Source organism: Neophocaena asiaeorientalis, unplaced genomic scaffold (assembly GCF_003031525.2).
Source record: "Neophocaena asiaeorientalis asiaeorientalis breed wild unplaced genomic scaffold, Neophocaena_asiaeorientalis_V1.1 scaffold150, whole genome shotgun sequence".
In the NCBI taxonomy this organism is placed as follows: domain Eukaryota; kingdom Metazoa; phylum Chordata; class Mammalia; order Artiodactyla; family Phocoenidae; genus Neophocaena; species Neophocaena asiaeorientalis.
Window position 1 is genome coordinate 7,176,409 of NW_020176571.1, and position 21,280 is coordinate 7,197,688.

Consider the following 21,280-nt stretch of genomic DNA (forward strand, 5'->3'; position numbering starts at 1 on the left):
TGACTAGGCCAACGTGTTTTTTTTTAATCTTTTAAGTGTTTTTGTACAAAAAAATGTATACATATATTTTTTGCATTTTTAAAACACCAGATTGTGGGGGAGGGATGCAAACAAATAACAAAAAAGATGCTTTTATAACATTATTTTCCCTGTTTAGAAAGAAGAAAAAAAATCATTCCAATAGTATTTAAAAGTCCAAAGATGAAATCATTTCATTTCCTTCTCTAAAGGCTAAAAAAAGGCCCCTGCCTATTGATTCCATCCTCCTGTGTCCAGTGGAGCCATGTTACTCTTCAGTGGCCCAGGCTCACTATCACACAAAGATCAGGCCAGGTTTCTGGGCACACGGCCTGAACAGAAAGGTGGAAGCATCAGAAGATTAAGACCGTCTCCCCACAGAAGTAATGTCGTGGGCAAGAAGACACGTCCCTGAGCCAGAAAAAGGGACAAGTGCTGCAGCCGCCGCAGCCAGGGCGGAAGGTGGCAGAGCCCTGGATGTCCCACTTCTGCCTCCATTCCCTTTCCAGAAGACTGGGGGCAAAAAAAAAAAAAAAAAAGTCAAAATGACATGCCTATGAAGGAAAAGTGCAACATGTTTAGAAATACTGATACAGGGAACGTTTTAGGAGTAAGAAAAGTTTCGCCAGCTTTGACTGCAAGTGGGAGAAGAAAGCCATCAAGGAGATCCCACTACCAAGGTAAACAGACTTCCCTTTTCTGGAACCCCAGCGGCACAGGAGGTCAATTTCAATGTCCCTTTCCAATGGACTGGACTTCTGGATTAGGCATTTTGGCTGCAGATGGACCAATAACTTTAGACTACAGTCCAGGTCCTAGCTCCAGCTATAAAGTCACTCCAATGCCAGCAAATGATGTATGGTACCTTGTAATCCTCTAATTGGGAAATTTCAAATTTTCCCATCCTAATTCCAGAGGTGGGAGAATTAAGTCTACGACATCACCAGGCTCAAACCAAATGGCAGTACTTGGACTACAACCAAGTAATCACTGCAAAATAGTTCCAAGCAGCAAGAAATTACATCCAGATTCTCATGGAGACTATACTGTAGGGTACAGAGCAACAGCATGAAAGCAATCAAACCTTGTATAAATAATGTTTCTTTGCTTTTTTTTTTTTTAAATTAAAGAAATCCAGTGTCTCAAAAACTTGTGAAAATGTGTTTAAAAAAGGAAGGGTCAGGGAGCCTGCCATACCCTTTTGCTCATGATAACTCCCCTACTTGTACTTTCTGATACCAAGGGACAGTGCAACAGCCTCTGCTGTCATTGGCCCTGTTATATTATATCTGTCCTACAACCGTACCTCTCAGGAGGGAAAACAAATAGGGAACAAAGGGAAGGCATTTCTACTACTGACAAGTGGATGCAAACCAAAAGCAAACCGGAAGGCAAGAGCAATATTAAGGGTGAGATGAGAGACTGGAGCGGAGGCTGCTTAAGAAACCTGGCTGAGGATGCTTTGGTTTGGGGGCTGAAGAAGCCGGACATTTAAAGTGCAATCACATCGGTAATAAATGATCATCCCTTTCTTCCGACTCCTCCCCCAGCTGGTCATCCCCCACACCACGATACGCAGCAGGCACGTTTCGGGGTTTAGATCGGCACACAAAGTCACAACCATCCTGTAGGGGGAAAGGAAAGGAAGGAAACGATCGTTTGAAATCAGCAGCTTTCAGGTGTTATGGTCCAAGAATGTGGCAGGAACTGGTTTTCTCCAGGGATAATGAAGAGAAAACCCCAAAGCTCCAAGGATCAGCTTGAATTGAATGTGGGGAAGGATAGACAGGTTCTAACTTGGCCTCACCCTTTCCTCACCTAGGCCCCTTAAGAGCTGTATCAGGCTCCCAAATCTCAGGAAAAGGACTGCTCTTCCAGCCAGGCCTTAGCAAGGCCAGACACTAAGATGCTGTGTTGCTTATCTGTACTAGGGCAACCAACTGTCTTGGTTTGCTGGGACTTTTGTGGTTTTAGCACCCAATGTCCTGTGTCTCAGGAAACCCCTCAGTCTGGGCAAACCAGGATGGCTGGTCATTCAACCTTGTCTGTAGGCCACGGACTCAGCCAGCTGCCCTGTTACTTACTGCTACCAGGTTGCCAAGATCCTGCCAGAAGGCCAAGTGGGGAAACTGCTCCATTCCTTTGGCTCCCACCACCAGTCGCTGGTACAGGAACCCCCCGATGATATAGACGGCGATCAGCGATGCAAACCTGTTGAGAGAGAAAGACATCTATACTCAAAAACCAAGAAATAGTAAGACTCAGATAACTAAAGATAATCTCTATATTCATTGTTACCTATTTCCTAAGCTGTGTTCCATAAAAATGAAAGGAAAAAAAAGGTAGTCAGTTGAATGAACAAGGGGGCTTGGTAGGTCCTTAGAAAACCAATTAGAGTGTCAGTCTGAGAAAACCAAAATGATCAGAATAAAATAAGACAGAGTTTGTGACTCTGACTTAGGGCTGAGAACAGTCACCATTAGATACACAACTCCATTTCTTTAAAAGTTCGAATAATCTAATGGCAGCATATTAAAAACTGTCCAGCCCTCCAGTAGGGAAAAAATCCTATATCCAAATGCAAATATTTACTGGGTCCAAAACATTAAGTCATTTTTGAATACTTGCACAGAGTTTAAAGAGGATTTTTACAAATTATAGTATAACATATACATGCACACACACTATTTGTACCTACAGACCTCCAAGTGATTGTGGAGTTAAAAAAAAAAAAAAAAAGGTTTGGATTGATAAAGGAAAACGTACTCACGTGACAAGTAAGATAGAACCCACGCTGAGGTGGGAGATCTCTGGGGAACAGGCCAGGCTGCTGTCTATCTCAAAGAGGTAGAAACAGTCTTGGACTTTGCCTCGCTCCTCAAACACAGGGTTAAAATTGTCCTGATGACAAGAGGACAGAACACAACATTTATGTTGTGTCTTGACACCTGTCTGAAAAAAGCACAAACCCACAAAACCCCCCAAACATTTGCTTTCTCCTGGTTCAAAACCTCCTCTTCCACGTATGATGGAACACGGGTGCCTATGACTCAGGGAAAAGCTGAACTTCTCGTTTTATCTCCTTGGTCCCAATTATCTTGTTCCCTCTGGACAGTCTCTCCCACCTCAGGCCAGTCCTTTCATTTCCTCTAGGCTCGTAGGCCCCAGGGTGCCTCACCGCTAGGGTGTGTCGATTGCAGGAGATCATCACCACTGCCCGACGCTGCTCCTTGCCACAGTGACTGTCATATTCATCACCCCCTTTATAGATCAGCATGATCCAGTTACCTGAGGAGGGACAAGGAAAACGGAGCTTTGGGGTGTGGGAAAGCAGAGGCAGACCTGGGCACTGTGGTAGAGTGGAAGTGAGTTCAATGAAATTGGCTATAATTAAAATAACCCTTTCAGGATGAGCTCTGTATACCAGAAACGGCAGTTAAACCTTGCTCCTTTATAACAGCTATGTGTTCCCTTATTAAGACGACTAAGAATCAGACAGTCATACAAGAATAACCTTAATTTTCCACAAAAACTAAGGCAACTGACAGTGCAAATACAATTATGATCCATACCTTAATCATGACTCACATTTTCCGAATACCTGCTAACATCAAAAGGAGAGGTTCCATCCAATTACTTGGTGGCAAGGGAAAGCCTAAGATCATAAAGTCACCACAGATAAATTCAAAGTGGATGATTTTGAAGACTGAGGGGCATTTTTCCTTCTTTAGTATTTACTGTGTTCAAATTTCTTTTGCAAAGTATCATTTGATCAATAATCACGAGGTGAATCAGGTAAGGACTGTGCTTCCAATTTTGCATATGAGAAAACAAAATCAAAAAGGTAAAATGATTTTTCAAAGTCACAGGACAAATAAATATAAGCTGGATCAAAAATCCAGTCTTCTGACCTCTAGCCCCAAACTCTTGACGTTGTTTTTTATTATGTTATTTATAGGAGCAACAATGGGCAGTGAAAATTTTATTTATCTGCTTAAGGGAGGAAAATAGACCACAGCTGCTCACATAGTCCTTCCCAGCAATATGATTTTATGATTTTTGAGAAATATTATCAACATAACTCAAGATGGTGGGGAAATTTTTGTAGACTGACTGGTTTGCAAAAAAGCTTGATCTCACTTTAAAACAAACACATAAATGTCCTGAGCCTTGGCTGTGGAGGAGCTGTGGAACTAGGTATCCTGTGGTTTGCAGGTATCTCAGGTGAGCTGAACCACACATACCGTACGGTACACTGAAGAGCCTGGGAAGGGCTGAGACATACAGGATTATCAGAGGGATTCAATTAACTGATCAACAGGGAGAATCTTACTTCCATTGAAGATCTGAGTCCTGTTGAGTCTCCCTACTACTGTCTCCTTCCCATTACTTTTGTTGATCTGCACCAGGCCTGCCCCAGAGGTGTGGTTGCCAGCTTCTCGGCACACCCGGAACATGTAGATATACATGTCTTGGCCCTGGCCCACGGTGCTCTCAAAGCTGTGAGGAGAAGTGAAGAGAAGGAAGAGGACAGTTACAGCTGTCAGCCTTAGGAAGAGCAGTTTCCTTTTTAATAACAACAACAGTGGTGCACTCAACTTATTTATCTGATGTCACGGCTAAACGTCCTAGTGAATAATATCTGTTGCATCATGAGATATCCATGACCCAGACAGAACACCCTGTTGATGATGACTGATTAAAATACAGCATCTAAGACAGCTAGTATTCTAGATATTTCTAGAATAATTGCTCTACACTATGCTAAAACATTAGCTACTACTTCCCCTTGAGTAAGGGTCTATGTTCATGAGATACACCCTCCTTCCTTAAAGATTATCTTCAGATTTATATACCAGAAGATTCCTGACACGATGACGCAGCAGGCCTAAATATGTTATTCTGATATTTCTAAATATCGAGGCATCAAATAATGCTTTTTAGTTCCTATGAGCTGGTTTCTTGGATCCAGTCTTGGAAACTGCTACTCTTCTGCATAAGGTACCTGCACATGGCTGCTGAACACTGGGCTGCGCATGTGCTCTATATCATGAAGGAAAGCAAGACAGCACGGCCAAATAAGACTAATATTGCTTAAAGTTCAGATTAGAACCGTCTCTCAGAGGAGGTTATGATACATGTATCCCCCCTATGTTTGGGGGGGGAAATAAAATCAGTACTAAATACTACTAAATAAAATACTAAAATAAAATCAGTAAGAGGAGGAAGAGATTCTTTAATAAAGTTAGCTCCTCAAGCCCTTTAAGATTCTTCTCATTTACCTTTTGTTAAACAGCGGCGTCAGCCTCTTCAGTAGAGCCAACTCTTTCTCTGACTCTTTATCCTTTTCTCCTACCAGGTCGCATGTTTTTTCTTCGGTCTGCCAGGATTCTCTTACTGCCATGGCCAGCAGCAGCAGCAGGCCAGTCCTCCAGGAGCTGTAGAGGGGGAACATCCTTTTGGGAGAGGGAGTGCGTGTGTTAGGGAAAGAGGGAGAGGACTGGGAGAGAAGGGAAAGAAATAAAGCATATGAATGTGTCATAAATGAATGGTATTTTTTTAACCTTTTAATCTTCCACCCACCACCTATTATTTTACACTAGCCAGTTTTCTTCATTATTATGATGTTGGGCTTTATTTTCTTGTCTCCATTTCAAGTTCTGTTTTCCCCATTATTTAATATTCAGAATTGGAACCTTAAGCCTCCAGGTTTCTCTTTTTCTTTTTAAAACTTATTTCAAAAGCTTCTTCCTAGCTGACTCCCTTGCTTGACACCACTGGTCACCTCCTGTCCTTCTCGTGTCCCTTTCATGTACATTCAACAAAGAGGACAGCATTGGCCTTGGTGAAGAGTTAGTGTCTATAGATTGTTGTTGCGATTTCTGCAAGGTGTGCAGGTGTGCAAGGTGTGCACAAAAAAATATCTAGATTTCTAAGCTGTATTGGGAGAAAAACACATTTTTGGTCCTAGAAACTGTCAGAAGAACCAATCAATGGCCTAGAGAATACTTAAGTGTGACCAATGAACAGTATTTTGATTATGCAGAAACTATAAGATTCTTTGGCATATGCAACAAATATTACCTTTTAATATCTCTGTGCCAAGAGCACCTGTGTTAGGAAACCCATATACAGATATATATGTATATACACACATGCACATATATATCTATCACCTGTGTCGGGAAACTCTCTCTATATATCAATCACTTTCAGTCTAATTCATAGGTAAGTCCTTCAGAACAAACTATGGGGCTGAGAAGAGGGAAAGGAAAGAACAAAAAGAATTAAATTATGACAGCCTGGTGGAGACATCCTCGCCTCTTTACCATTTGGCAAGAAATTAGATTAAGATGTCTCATTATTTAGAGTTCAATACTGGTTCATAAATACTGCTTAAACCAGTGGCCCTCCATAAGATAATACTCGAATTACAATTGACACTTGATAAGGGCTAGTTGGAAGTTATTAAGAAAGATGTAAAATAGAGAAAAAGACTTGAATACTTTGGGACCTAAGTCCTCATTTTAACATTCAGGAGCATCTAACAGTCTTTGTTCATATTCACCATAAGAATGATGAACAGAGAGAAACACTGCCACAGCACCTAAAACTCGACATCTACCTGTTCTGATGTCTCACCTCTGAAAAATCATTCAATCATTTAAATGATAGGAAGAACAAAATTCACTAGGTCCAAATGAGTGGTTTGAATAAGTATTCCAAAACCCACCTCAGGCTCTACAAGTCATGAACCTCAAGAGTTTCTAGCTTCCAATTGCTGATAACTCTAAGAATTCATCACGTCACTTTACAATTTAGCAAATCCAATTCATCTGATGCTTGTACTGCTTTAGGAATGGCAGCGTGTGGCTGTTTCCCAAACTCATTTTCTTTTCTCTAACTCCATCTTTATACCCAGGATCCACTGATTTACCCTTTCAAAAGAAATCACTTTGGTATCCATTAATGATCCCTTAGGCCATCACTACTTGTTAATTTTATAACAGTATCACCAATTTTTCTGATACAAAGATTCAATTCTTCCAAACTTTTCTCACTTATGATAAAATGCTTCCATACTACAAGTCTGGACTTTGGTTTGAATACTCTTTTAAAGTCCTCTAATTCTTTGTCATGCTGGTCCACTGACTCCACTGCATTTTTAGCATATAAAACTTAAAACAGGCAGAATTTAATGGGTACTAATAGGTACCTGAATAAATTTTCTCCACTCTCCTAAATAAACTAACGTTTTTTTTTTTTGGATGTCTGATCTCATTTGTTACTCTTAGAACATCTCGTTTTTGACTGGACTCAGAGGTAGAAGCTCTCAGAGGACAGCCTCCGTCTCTTGGCAATCTGTTCCTGTTGTTTTTCTTTGGCCTCCTTCATTCTCTTGGCCAAGAGTTTAGCATATTCTGCAGCCTCTTCCTTATTTTCTTAGTATGCTGTTTCTTCAGAGCAATATGCTGACGTTTGTGTTGCAGAACACGTGGAGTAACAAGACGCTGAGTCTTGTGTGCTTTGGTCCTAGGTTTCTTACCTTCTTTGTTTAGGGGTTTTCTCTCACAATATACTGGCGGACATAGAGAGAGACTGAAAAGTTTGTGGATTCTGCTAGCTCTTTTGGGCCCCAGCTGATGAGGCGAAGTTGTGAGTCCAGGAATATGCTTCTCCCCTTTTTCCACTATGACCAAGTTGAGAACACTCAGATTGGCATCCACAATGCAACCCCGTACAGATCCGTGCTTTCTTTCTCCAGTCCTCCTTGGTCTGTAACAGGAATGCCCCTTACTCAGTAGCGGGTAGACTCTACCATGGGTCCAGACACCCGCTTCATGGGGAAAACCTTGTTTGTTGTTCCCACCAATTCAGACCACATAACCCTTCCATTCTTCACCCAGAGCATTAGCAGCAACTTCTGTGGCCATATGCTTCTTACAAAAGGTATGAAGTTTTTGTTCGTCCACTTCAATGAGTTTCTGGCAGCCATTGGCTGGGAAAGAGATGTTCAACTTCATCCTGAAGTGGCCAACTGCCTCTGAGGCACCATGATAAAGAGCTAAATGAACTTACATTTGACATTCTTTTTTTAAAATTTATTTTATTTATTTATTTTTGGCTGTGTTGGGTCTTCATTACTGAGCGCGGGCTTTCTCTAGCTGCGGTGAGTGGGGGCTACTCTTTGTTGCAGTGTGTGGGCTTCTCGTTGCGGTGGCTTCTCTTGTTGTGGAGCATGGGCTCTAGGCGCGTGGACTTCAGTAGTTGTGGTGCACGGGCTTAGTTGCTCTGCGGCATGTGGGATCTTCCCGGACCAGGGATCGAACACGTGTCCCCTGCATTGGCAGGCGGACTCTCAACCACTGCGCCACCAGGGAAGCCCTGGCAGGCGGACTCTTAACCACTGCGCCACCAGGGAAGTCCCACATTTGACATTCCGTTTCCCACATTCCACTAGGGCAACCAATACTTGGGAAGTCATCTCCCCGACTTGGTGTACTCCAAACATCAATTCATTGTAGTAACATTAATAAGGTGTTTCCATAGAATAAGTAGAGCCAGCCACAAAGTCTGAGGCTCCCATAAACACATACAAAGCATCAACAGGAAACACTTAATAGAGTGCTTGCCTTTCGCTAGGCATTTAACATACATTAACCAGTTAAGCCTTACAAAAACCCTATGCAGTAAATACGACTGTCCTTATTTTACAGAGGAGAAAACTAGCCACAGCTAGTGGCATGAACCAGATAGTGCAGCTCTGAGCTCATGGTCTACACTTAACCATTCCTTTCACATTAAGTTTTCTGGGGATCAGAGTAGGCAGTCAAAGTCTTGCTTTCATTTTGACAAAGCAAGAAGGGGAAGTGACTCCTCACATGGTTCACTAAATAGGAGGCAGAATAAAGAACCCAGACCTCAAACTCCTACCTTCTCTAAATTCACTTACTGATCCACACAACTTGACCAGCTGACTAAAATAAGAGGCTCCTTTTAGTAGATTGATTAAGCATGACATTTTCTTTATATTCTTGCAGGACCCAATTTGAAATTTCAACTTTCTGTGCTTTCAATATTCTTTCATCCAGGACCATTTTCTGGGGGGATGCTCACACACAAGACTGTATTCTTTGGCTTCAAAGTTAGTTCCTTATCTGTTAACAGTTGATGATTTCTTTTCCCAAATTAGAACAAAGACTCTCACAAAACTGCGAAAGGATGAAGGGCTGAACACCCTGCAGCCAGCATTAGTTGAGTTGAACTAGCTTTCATTTAATTATTGGTTCAAAAAGATAGGAGATAAAAAGAGATATATTCTTCTCTTTCCTGCTTAAGGGTTGGCTACGTTTGAGCTGCTTCTCTCTGACTCAGTGGCATATGCTCTAAGCGCTTTATCTAGATTATGTTCATCAATCTTCACAACCCAGAAAAGTAGATATAATTTCTCCCATTTTACAGATGAGGAAACTGATTCCTACAGAGCTTAAGTTACTTGCCTTAGGTTATACAAGTATTAAACATGTATCAAGTTATTAGTAAGGCAACTTGAATGAGTCATGGTATAAAGCTATTTTCTGATAAATAAAGGAGTGCAAAGATGTATTCCTAAGAGTATGAGATCCAAGGGCTGGGTAGTCCCTTTTTACATCTAATTGTGCTACAATTAGATTCTCAAGATGCAAGAGTTTGTCCTAGATACTTTGGAAACAAGCGGCAGGACTTAAAGATTTTGAAAAATCCCTTTCAGTTTTCTTGTTCTACAACGATAGATCCATACAGTTAAGGCTAAAAAAATTCTCCTCCAATGGGATGACCAATGACTAAGCCAGGAATTGGGAAACACTTTACATCACTAGGCCTCTATACCACTCACTTCCCCCAGACTAGCCATGACCATTTTCTGTTTTTCGGTGGAATTTCTACTTTCTTCTCTCTGGCTCATTTCTGATGGCGACGGCCCTTATCTCCTGTCTCCAGCAGCCCACACTTTCAGAAGAGCAGCCCTAACTAGCTGAACCGCCCAAGGTTGAAAAGACTTAAGAAAGCAGCTCTAGCCCAAGGGCGGAAGCTCTCTCCAAAAAGGAACGCAAATCCCTCTATTGGCGACTCTTCGTACCATACACTCATCTCCCTCAAACTTCTTCCAGGCTTCCAGACATTCGCGTCCCGTCTAGTCTCCCGACTTTGCAAATGCTTAGGGCCATACCCTCTACAAATGATGCCACCTGACCTCCCTCTACGATGCGGGCCAAAATCCCGTCTACGGGTATCCAGTAACACCTCGAACAGACTCCAGACTTAGCGACCTTCCTTTCCCTGCCTTCCAAACTCTGGTCTTGGAGATCCTTTCTCCCTCACTCCCTTGGCGACTCTGTAACTCCCCAACCTTACGCCTCCGCCTTTCTACCCTCGGGCTCCTTAGCTGGATTTTTGGGCTAGAACCCGGGCCAAGGGAGACTCAGCAATCCCGGCCCCCGTCACAGCCACGAGAGGTGAGCGCTCTCCAGCCCACTCCTCCACGCCCCTCACACTCACGTGTCACAGGCAAAGGGAGCAGCCACAGCTCAGAATCCCCGGCCGAGTACCTGCTCGCGGCTGGGAGACAGCACCAGCGAGGGGCCGGCCGCAGACCCCGGTTCCAGAGCTCGCGGCAGAGCCAGCGACCCAACGAGCGCCTCGCTGGGCTCCACTCCGGGAACCGGAAACAGGAAGTGCCGGGCGGCCGCTGGGCAACTGCTCCTCCCACTAGACCCCGCGGCATGTCACGGTAGAACCTTTTCGCTGCTTTCCCCTTCCCGGCCTCTCAGATCATCCCGGACGCTGATTGGCCAGGACCGTGGGCCTTAGGCTCCGCCCTCGCGGCATCAAAACCTATCGAGATTTGCAAGTTTAGTTCCACCTTTGCGGGTCGCCTTTCTCCTGACTGGGGTCCCAGACTCCCACCTCCTGGCCTCTCGGCTCGGGCCCCTGTCACGCGGGGTCACGCGGGGGTCACGCGCGGTCAGGCGCCAGGCTCGCTCCCTGGTAGGTCGGACCGGAGGGCGGCGGAAGTGGAACTGCGGGGCGGGGCCAGATCCCCAGGCCGCGGCGGGAGCTGTAGTTCTCGTGCTGGTTGCTGCTTCAGAACGTCTGCCGCCTGAGGGGGACGCTGGTTCGCTGTGTGCTGGCCCCGAGTCGCGTTGTCCCTGGAGGATAGTGGAGAGCGACTGGGTCGTGGTCCTCCTGGCTTTCTTACCGTCACTTTTGTTCTTTACGTCCTGTCTCCGGTTTAGCACCGTGAGGTGCGGCAGGGGTTACTATTACAGTTAGCCTTATCATCCCTCCGGCATTTTGTGTGATAAACACTCTGCAGCCACTTCTGCTGACCGAGACAAGTCAATTTTTGGTCTTTGCGCCTTTGCTAAGATCCTTTGCGGTGTCTCTCACGTGTGGCGTCTTAGCCGTGTGTGGAAGTCCTACCCGTTCATAGAACTCGGTTCAGAGGCTCCTGTGACTCCTGGACTCAACCTTTTCAGCTGGAACCGTTCCGTCCTCCCAGTGCCCGCTGGCTGCTCGCACCTGGCTTTAATCTGGTTTCTTTCTGCTTTGCTTCCTCGTTGCATTTGCGTGTGCCTCCCAACGTCTCCTCGGATGGCGACTGGATTTTGATTCCTCTTTGTGTTCACCAGAGCTAGAACAGCGTTTCGAATCGAATAATCATAGAAGCTGACACTGTGAGAAACCCGGCACTGTTGTACGTGTTTTAAACGAGTATCAGTTCACTTCACCTTCACGACCAGCTTACTGAGGAAGTATCTTATCCCCATTTTACAGATGAGTAAATTAAAAGCGACGGAGGCTAAGTGACTTTTTTTTTTTTTTTTTTTAACTTACTCTGGGCCCCACAGCTACTAAGTTATGGAGTCAGTATTCCGGCTCCATCATTTAGGGATAAGTTAGTTATATAGGTTGTGTATACAGTCCAGAGTTCATGCTGTCGACACTGCGTTATACTGACTATAGGAAACTGTATTTGTTTATTAACTGGTACATTCAATTCAGGCTAGGTGGTATATACCTTTACTTTTGGGTTTGGATGTGTCTTAAGTAAAAAATACGAAAATTGAAAGATGAGTTGCTTTCTAATAATAAAAGTAATTTGTCTATTGACACATACACACTACTATATATAGATTAGATAACTAATAAGAATCTGAATGGCACGGGGAACTCTATTCAATACTCTGTAATGACCTATATGGGAAAAGAATCTAAAAAAAGAGCGGATATACGTGTGTCTATAACTGACTCACTTTGCTGTACAGCAGAAGCTAACACACTGTAAATCAACTATACTCCAATAAAAATATTAAGAAAGCGCTTCTAGGAGGTTCCTAAAATCAAATGTTGAGGCTGCCTCCTCTTTAGTATGTGCAGAAAAGGGAAGGGTGCGTGAAAGAGCTAGGTATTCTGATGCTTGCTTCAATTCATGGCTTTGAAAATTGTCCCAGGCCTGCTCTTTTGTCGACTCTCAGGTGGGAGCTCTGTTGGGAATGCCTTTTTTAACCTCTCAAGAGCTTTGTCCTGTGTGAGTTTTTTGTTACAGGTTTTGCTGTGGTTTCGCCGTCAACTACACTCTACCTGCTCACGTTTTCTGATCTGCTTAGCAATCTTTTGATATTTGTTTGGTAGTTTCTCAGACCCATTATGCATGTATTCTATTTGCCATCTTGAACCGGATTTCAATTTTGAACTTTTATTGATGCCCTCCTTTAAAAAATGATCATATTTAACATATTTCAAGGGCTAAATTTGTTTTTGGTAATTTTCAATTTTAATATATCAATAAATTAAACATTTTAGAAAAGATGCAAGAAGAGTACAAAGAACTCTTGTATACACTCTACCTAGATTTGCCAAGTATTTACATGTTGCCCCATTTGCTTTATTGGTCTCTCCCCCCCACATCCTCCCTACACACACACACACACACACACACACACACACACTTTTATTTTGAACAATCTGAGGGTAAGTTCCCCATTACCACTAAGTACATCATTGTGTATTTCCTAATAATAAAGACATTCTTACATTACCACGGTATAATTATCAAAATTAGGAACTATAGCACTTTTTTACCCTTTCCCAACCACAGAAGCAAAGCCAGAGTCACACACTGCAATTAGTTGTCATTTTTCTTTATCTTATTTGACCTTGAAATTTGGAAAAGTACAGGTCACTTATTTTGTAGAATGTCTCTCATTTTGGTTTGGTCTGATGTTGCCTCCTGATTTAGGTATGCATTTCTTGATAGGACTAAGAGGGAAATAATGATCCTGTGTCACTCAGCATCCAATCAGAAGACAGATACCACATGAGTCATTTTAAGGAAAAATTTAGTATAAAGAGTCGTTTTTTAGTAAAAAATAATTACTAAAAGGGGTAAGAGAGGACTGTAAGTTACACACAAATCTTACAGAAGTAGGAACTACAAAATGCAGCCCTTGAGGGCTGAAGATGGGTTAACAAGGAAGCAACTTAGAAACTTAAACGAAGTGCTACTTTTCCACCCACAGGGGAGAGGTTCAGACCTCTGAAGAAAGGATGTGGTTCCTGCCACAGGAACATGCAGCCCACTGATGAGGTGAGAGGAAAATTGCTGGAGGCTGTGGGTCACTGGGTCACTGTTGAACTGTCAGTGGGAGTCTCTTTATGGTGGCTTCTTTGTCCTTTGGACTTGTCCCCATCATTTTTTGAGCAGTCCTTTACTTTTGGGCACATAGATGTTCCATGTGGATCTTGAACTTTTCTTACCCTAGAATCAATCATACCTCGAAGGCGGCCTGGTTCCTTTTAGTGGAGAAGGGTATTGAGAAACCAAGATCTGATTACAGTGTGTGTTTATTGCTACTTGTGTGTCCTTGCTTTGGTCCCTCTCAGCAGACAGTTAGGAAATCTATGTATCTTTCCAAGAGTGGGAAATCAGCTCCCATTATATTCAACATATTTATATGTTTGTTCACGCATGAGAAAACACAAGAAGTAACTTTATAACTGGTAAACCAAGCCTACTAATTAGAGTTCAATGTTTGTTTAAAGGTTTTTTTTTTGTTATTGAGGTAAAATGTATAAATCATGAAATTCACAACGCTTTTTAAAAATTATTTATTTATTTATGGCTGTGTTGGGTCTTCGTTGCTGCACGCGGGCCTTCTCTAGTTGTGGCGAATGGGGGCTACTCTTCCCTGCGGTGCGCGAGTTTCTTATTGCCGTGGCTTCTCTTGTTGTGGAGCATGGGCTCCAGGCACGCAGGCCTCAGTAGTTGTGGCACATGGGCTCAGTATTTGTGGCTCGTGGGCTCTAGAGCGCAGGCTCAGTAGTCGTGGTGCACAGGCTTAGTTGCTCTGTGGCATGTGGGATCTTCCTGGACCAGGGTTCGAACCCGTGTCCCCTGCATTGGCAGGCAGATTCTTGACCACTGCACCACCAGGGAAGTCCCACAACTTTTAAGTATAGAATTCAGTGAATCTTGACAAATGCATCATAACTGGAACCCCCCTCTAATCAAGACTTAGCAGATTTTCATCACCCAAGAAAATTTCCTCATGCCCTTTTCCAGTCATTCTCCTAGACCTAGAGGCAACTATTGCTCTGAAATTTTTACCATAGATTAATTTTGTCTTTTCCAGAATTTCATATAAAATTGAATCATAAAAAAAAATGAATCATATACTATGTTTGGTTTCTTTCACTCAATAAAATGTCTGTGAGGTTCTGTTGTTACATATATCAGTAGCAGGGTTTTTCTCTTTTTTTGGCCAGATAGTACTATATTGTATGAATATTTCACAACTTGTTGATCTATTCTCTTGATGGGTATTTAGGTTGTATCTATGTTTTCTTCCAAGAAGCTTTATAGTTTTAGCTTTTATGTTTGTATCTGTAATCAGTTTTTTAAAGTTTTTAAAAAATATTTATTATGTTTATTTATTTGGTTGCGCTGTGTCTTAGTCGTAGCAGCTGGGCTCCTTAGTTGTGGCTCGCGGGCTCCTTAGTTGTGGCATGTGAACTGTTAGTTGCAGCATGCATGTGGGATCTAGTTCCCTGACCAGGGATCAAACCTGGGCCCCCCTGCATTGGGAGCACAGAGTCTTAACCTCTGCGCCACCAGGGAAGTCCCTGTGATCAATTTTGAATTAATTTTTTTGTATTGTTGAGGTAGGGTCGAGGTCAGTTTTTTTCCCACATGGATGTATAGGTCTTCCAGTAATGTTTGTTCACTTTTCTTTCTCCCTTAAGTTGCTTTGGAACTTTGTTGAAAATCAGTTGACTATATACATGTGATTCTGTTTCTGGACTTAATTTGTTCCATTGATCTCTTTGTTCATTATTACGCCAACAACACACTGTCTTGATTCTTCTAGCTTTATAAGTCTTGAAGTAAGTTAGTGTAAGTCTTCCTGTGTTTTCAAGATTGTTTTGGCATTTCCATAAATATGTTTAGAATCAACCTGTCAATTTCTGTTTAAAAAATCTTGCTGGAATTATAATTGGGATTAATGTGAATCTAAAGGTAAATTTGAGGAAAATTGACATTTTAACAATGTTGAATTTTACAGTCCATGGATAGGATACACTATTTATTTAGGTCTTATCTAATTTCTTTCAGCTGTGTTTTATTGTTTTCAGCGTAGAGGTCTTACATGTCATTTGTTACATTTATTCCCAAGTACTCACATTTTGATGCTTTTATAACTGAAAATATTGTGAAAGTTTTTTTTTACGAATGTTTGCTAGTAGTGTATAAAAATACAGTTGTGTTTTGTATTTTGACCTATATCCTGTAACCTTGCTAAATTTACTGATTTTGGCAGTTGCTTCTTTCTTTTGAACTTCTGGCCATCATGGTGTAACTGGGACTGGATTTATTTTCTCATCTGAAACAACTGGAAAACGAAAATATATTAAACAGTGGTTTTCAGATACTGGACAACAGGCAGTACAGGACAGTGATTCCTGAGAGAAGGAAAATAAGGTGAGCCCCTGCTTATCCCTGCTTACAGTTGCCTCTGCTTACTAATTCTTGTCAAAAAGCAAGCCTCAAAAGGATCAAACTGGTACCAAGTAACTGTGTCCAATAACAAAAGCCAACAATTTTGAAAAGAGCTCAAGACAATTTGGCACCAACAGCATAAAATTCACAATGTCTGGAATCCAGCAAAAGATTATCAGGCATGCAAAGGAGGCAAATATAACCCATAACCAGGAGAAAAATCAGTCATTAGAAACTGAACCAGAAATGACAAAGATGAAAGAATTTGCAGAAAGGATGTTAGAATAGCTATTATAAATACACTTCATATGTTCAGTAGATAAGATGAACATTGAACATTATAAAGAGAAAAAGGCAAGATATTTTAAAAATAAACCAAATTATGCTTCCACAGATGAGAAATACAATATCTGAAATGATGCAATGAAAATATACTGAATGGAATCAACAGTAGACTAGAAACTACAGAAGGAAAAGTTAAATTTTTTAAAAAAATTATTTATTTATTTTTGCTGCATCGGGTCTTAGTTGCGGCATGCAGGATCTTCTCTGGATCTTACGGAATCTTTCGTTGTGGCCCATGGGCTTCTCTCTAGTTGTGGCGAGTGGGCTCCAGAGTGCGTGGACTCTGTAGTTGCAGCGTGTGGGCTCTAAAGTTTTGGCACATGGGCTTAGTTGCCCCGTGACATGTGGGGTCTTAGTTCCCCGATGAGGGATTGAACCCGTGTCCCCTGCATTGGAAGGCAGATTCTTAACCACTGGACCACCAGGGAAGTCCCAGGAAAGTTAATTAACTTGAAGACATATCATTAGAAAATATCCAAAATAAACACATGAGGAAAAAAGACCCTCCCCCTCTAAAAAACCCCCAAAAAACCCAGAACTTCAGTTACTTATGGTACAATATCAAGCAATCAAATATATTTAAAATTAAAGCTTCAGAAAGAGGACAGAAAATATATTGGCCAAAATTTTTCAGAATTTCATGAAAACTATAAATTCACAAATCAGAGATAATCAATGAATATCAAGCAGAAGAAACATGAAGACACATTATTATCAAGCTCTTGAAAAGCAGTGATAAATAGAACATCCTAAAAGCAGCCAGAGGGGAAAAAACACAGTGGCATAGTTCACATCAGAAACTATGCAAGTCAGACAAAATTAGACACCTGTAAAGAACTTTTGTGGGGGAGGAGAACCCTGTCAACATACAAAAATACCTTTAAAAAAATGAAGGCAGGGGCTTCGCTGATGGCACAGTGGTTAAGAATCTGCCTGCCAATGCAGGGGACACAGGTTCAAGCCTTGGTCCGGGAAGATCCCACATGCCGCGGAGCAACTAGGCCTGTGCTCCACAACTACTGAGCCTGTGCTCTAGAGCCCGTGAACCACAACTGCTGAGCCTGTGTGCCACAACTACTGAAGCCTGCGTGCCTAGAGCCAGTGCTCTGTAACAAGAGAAGCCACCATAGTGAGAAGCCCATGCACTGCAATGAAGAGTAGCCCCTGCTCACTGCAACTAGAGAAAGCCCACGTGCAGCAATGACGACCCAACGCAGCCAAAAATAAAAATAAATAAATTAAAAATGCAGGCAAATTAAAATTTTTTTCAGATGAACAAAAGATGAGGAATTCATTGCAAACAGACCACTAAAATACATATTAAAGGAAGTTCTTCTTCCAGAAGGAAAATTATACCACATGGGAATTTAGAATTATGTAAGGAAATGAAGAAGTTTAGCAATGATAAATATAACTATACAACACTTTTGTTCTAATTTTAAAAGATACCTTTAAAAGATTAATGCCTGATTAAAGAAAAATATTAACAATCTATTGTGGAATTTATAACATAGGTAGAAGTAAAATGTTTGACAATGGCCAGGAAGAGGGAGAGAAAGTATACTATTGTAAGGTGCATTTGATATACATGAAGTGGTATAATATTATTTGGAGGAAGAATGTGATTAAAGATATAATGGAGACTCTAGAGCATCCAAAAAAAAGAAAAAGAAAAGAGAAAAAAAAGAAAAGGGAGTTCCCTGGTGGCCTAGTGGTTAGGATTCTGGGCTTTCACTGCCATGGCCCAAGTTCAGTCCCTGGTCAGGGAACTGAGATCCTGCAAGCCACGTGGAGCAGCCAAAAAAATTAAAAAATGAAAGAAGGAATGAAGGAAGAAGGAAAAGAGGAAACAAGGAAAGAGAAAGGTATAACTGATACACCAATAAGGGAGATAAAATGGAATCATAAAAGACATTCAATTTTATAAAAAAGATCAGGAAACTAGGAAAAAATGAATAAAGAATAAATCAAACACATAAATAGCAAGATAGTAGATATAAGGCTACCTATAATGATAATCACATGATCTAAAATGGCCTTAATACTCCAATTAAAAGGCAGAGATTATCAGATTAGATAAAAGAAAAAAGTAAGACCCAAGTATATGCTCTCTGGGAAAATAAACAAAAAATAAAAGGATGGAAATAATTATACCATGCAAACACTAATCCAAAAAAAGCTAGAATGCCTATATTAATTAGACAAAGTAGATTTTAGAACAAGGAATATTCCCATGGATAAAGAGGGGCATTTCATAAGGATAAAAGAATTAGATCATCAAGAGGACATGTGTTTGTAGCTAATAACAGCTTTAAAATACGTGAAGCAAAATCTGAGAGAATTTGAGAGAAAAAGACAAATTGACAATTATAGTTGGAGATTTCAATATCCTCTTCTCATAATTAACATAGTCAGAAAATCTGCAGTGATATAGGGGACTTGAACAACACCATCAACTAACTTGACTAATTGACATTAATTCACTTGCCACCTCTTTTGTGAATAAAGTTTTACTGGAACACAGACACACATACTTGTTTATATTTATCCGTGTCTGCTTTTGTACTATAATGGCTGAGTTGAGTAGTTGTGAGAAGACCATATTGCCAGGAAAGCCTGAGATATTTACTATGTGGCCTTTTACAGAAAATGTTTGCTCACCCCTGACTTAGATGAAAAGAACAGATTTATTGAAAGACACAAACTACTGAGGTTAACTCAAGAAAAAATACATAACTTGAATATCTCACTATCCATTAAAGAAATTGAATTTATAGTTAAAAGCTTCCCATAAAGAAAACTTTAGGCCCAGATGGCTTCACTGGTAAATTCTACTATCTTTTGATCTTTTATTTATTATCCTTGTCTAGTTCTTTCTGTACAGTGTTGAATAGAAATGGTAAAATTAGACATTCTTGCTTTGTTCTTGGAATAAACCACACTTTGTCATGATGAATTACCTCTTTTATGTTCTTCTGGATTTGATTTGCTGATAGTTTTTTTTTTTTTTAAGATTTTGATGCCTATATTTATGAGGGTTGGGGTCTGTAATTTACATACTTGTAATTTTTTCTCAGGGTCATGATGGCCTCCTAAAATAAGTTGGAGGGTGTACTTTCATTTTCTGTTTTCTGAAGGGATTGTGTTATTTATTCCTTAAAGTTTGATGTAATATGCTATTTGAAGTCATCTGAACATGAAGCTTTCTTTTTCTTTCTTTTTTTTTAATTGAAGTATAGTTGATTTACAATGTTGTGTCAGTTTCTGCTGTACAGCAAAGTGACTACAAAATAGAAGCTTTCTTTTTTTAAAATTAAATTTTTATATTATTTTTAAATTAATTTTTTTATTGGAGTAAAGTTGATTTACACTGTTGTGTTAGTTTCTGTTGTACAGCACAGTGGGTCAGTTATACATATATCCACTCTTTTTTTTAGATTCTATTCCATATAGGTCATTACAGAGTATTGAATAGAGTTCCCTGTGCTATACAGTAGGTTCTTTTTAGTTATCTATTTTATATATAGTAGTGTGTATATGTCAATCTCAATATCCCAATTTAAGGATCTTCCCGGACCAGGGCACGAACCTGTGTCCCCAGCATCGGCAGGTGGGCTCTCGACCACTGCGCCACCAGGGAAGCCCCAGAAGCTTTCTTAATGGGAAGGTGTGTACTAACAAATTCAATTTTTTGAGTGAAAAGAGTTATTCAAACATTTCTTCTTGTGTCAGTTTGGTAAATTGTGTTTTGCAAGGAATTTTTCCATTTTATCTACATTGTTAAATTTATTGGTATATAGATACAATATTCCTTTATTATCCTTTTAATGTCTTTAAAATCTATAGAGATATACTCTCTTTATTCTTGATATTCATAATTTGAGCCCTCTCTGTTTCTTGATCAGTCTTGTTAAAAGTTTATCAATCAGTAATCTTATCAAAGAACCAAATTTTGGCTTTGTTAATTTTTCTATTGCTTGGTTTTTAAAAATTTTATTGATTTCAGATTTAAAAATTCTGATCTGCTTACTTTGGTTTTAATTTGCTCTTCTTTTTCTATCTTCTTAAACTTGATTGTTTATTTAAAATCTTTCTACTTTTGTATTCATTTAAAGCTATAACATTCCCTGCAAGCCTCTGTTTTAGCTGTGTTCTACAAATTTTTCTATTGTGTTTTTATAATAATTTAGTTTGATATATTTTCTAATTTTTACCCATGTATTATTTAGAAATGTGTGTATTTTTTTTAGATGTACAAAAAGTCATCTTAATTCTTCTAAGAGAACTTAATTTTCTTTTTTCCCCCTTTTAAATTATTTTTATTATTATGTCAATGGAAATGTCTCAGGTTAAAAATAGTAGATTTTTAACACTTCTCTCTAACATTTTAATTTTTTATATTTATTTTTTTGAGATATAATTGACATATTACAATTGTATTAGGTTTGGGTACACAGTATATGATTTGATACATGTATACAATTTGAAATGATTACCACAATAAGTTTACTTAACATTCATTACCACACAATTACAATTTTTTTTTCTTGTAATGAGAACTTTTACAATTTACTCTCTTAACAATTTGTAAGTGTATAATACAATATTGTTAACTATAGTCACCATGATGTATATTACATCTGCATGACTTCCTTGTAACTGGTAGACTGTACCTTTTGATTACCTTCACTCGTTTCCCCCATCTCTACTCCCCACCTCTGGCAATCACCAACCTGTTCTCTATATCTATGAGTTCGGGTTTCTTTTTTCTTTAGATACCACATGTAAGTGAGATCATACAGTATTTGTCTTTCTTTGTCTGACTTGTTTTACTTAGCATAATGCTCTCAAGTTTCATCCATGTTGTCACAAATGGCA

The 21,280-nt window shown here is 40.3% G+C and overlaps 1 protein-coding gene, 1 long non-coding RNA gene and 1 pseudogene across 9 annotated transcripts in view; 1 reads left to right on the forward strand and 2 right to left on the reverse strand.

Annotated features, from left to right (window-relative positions):
- Positions 1 to 6: 6 nt before the first annotated feature.
- On the reverse strand, positions 7 to 11,012 carry M6PR (mannose-6-phosphate receptor, cation dependent). 6 transcript variants are annotated; one of them, XM_024733192.1, is made up of 8 exons: positions 10,608 to 10,938; positions 5,301 to 5,474; positions 4,352 to 4,518; positions 3,197 to 3,306; positions 2,789 to 2,919; positions 2,103 to 2,229; positions 1,525 to 1,643; positions 88 to 531 (listed from the first exon to the last, which is right to left on the reverse strand). In XM_024733192.1, the coding sequence occupies exons 1-8, from the start codon at positions 10,781 to 10,783 to the stop codon at positions 372 to 374; spliced, it is 1,164 nt and encodes a 387-aa protein (XP_024588960.1). In that variant the 5' UTR covers positions 10,784 to 10,938; the 3' UTR covers positions 88 to 371. The 6 variants fall into 6 exon arrangements, with proteins under 6 accessions (XP_024588966.1, XP_024588960.1, XP_024588963.1 ...); XM_024733195.1 differs by having other exon boundaries at positions 5,301 to 5,518; positions 10,608 to 10,740; XM_024733197.1 differs by having other exon boundaries at positions 10,558 to 10,735.
- LOC112391677 (40S ribosomal protein S6 pseudogene) lies at positions 6,837 to 8,174 on the reverse strand (annotated as a pseudogene).
- The window catches only part of LOC112391755 (uncharacterized), a 133,313-nt gene continuing 122,961 nt past the window's right edge, over positions 10,929 to 21,280 (forward strand). For 2 of the 3 annotated variants that reach the window (XR_003001560.1, XR_003001558.1), the window contains exons 1-3: positions 11,058 to 11,755; positions 13,581 to 13,648; positions 15,879 to 16,039. This is a non-coding gene — a long non-coding RNA (uncharacterized LOC112391755). The other variant, XR_003001559.1, reaches the window with a different exon arrangement.

Excerpts from the sequence above, each read along its gene's own strand:
- M6PR (XM_024733192.1), bottom strand. The coding sequence starts at position 10,783 with ATGCCGCGGGGTCTAGTGGGAGGAGCAGTTGCCCAGCGGCCGCCCGGC. Across the intron at positions 2,920-3,196 it reads GCAATCGACACACCCTAGCG|GACAATTTTAACCCTGTGTT; the intron begins GTGAGGCACCCT and ends TCTTGTCATCAG. Across the intron at positions 1,644-2,102 it reads ATCTTGGCAACCTGGTAGCA|GATGGTTGTGACTTTGTGTG; the intron begins GTAAGTAACAGG and ends TTCCCCCTACAG.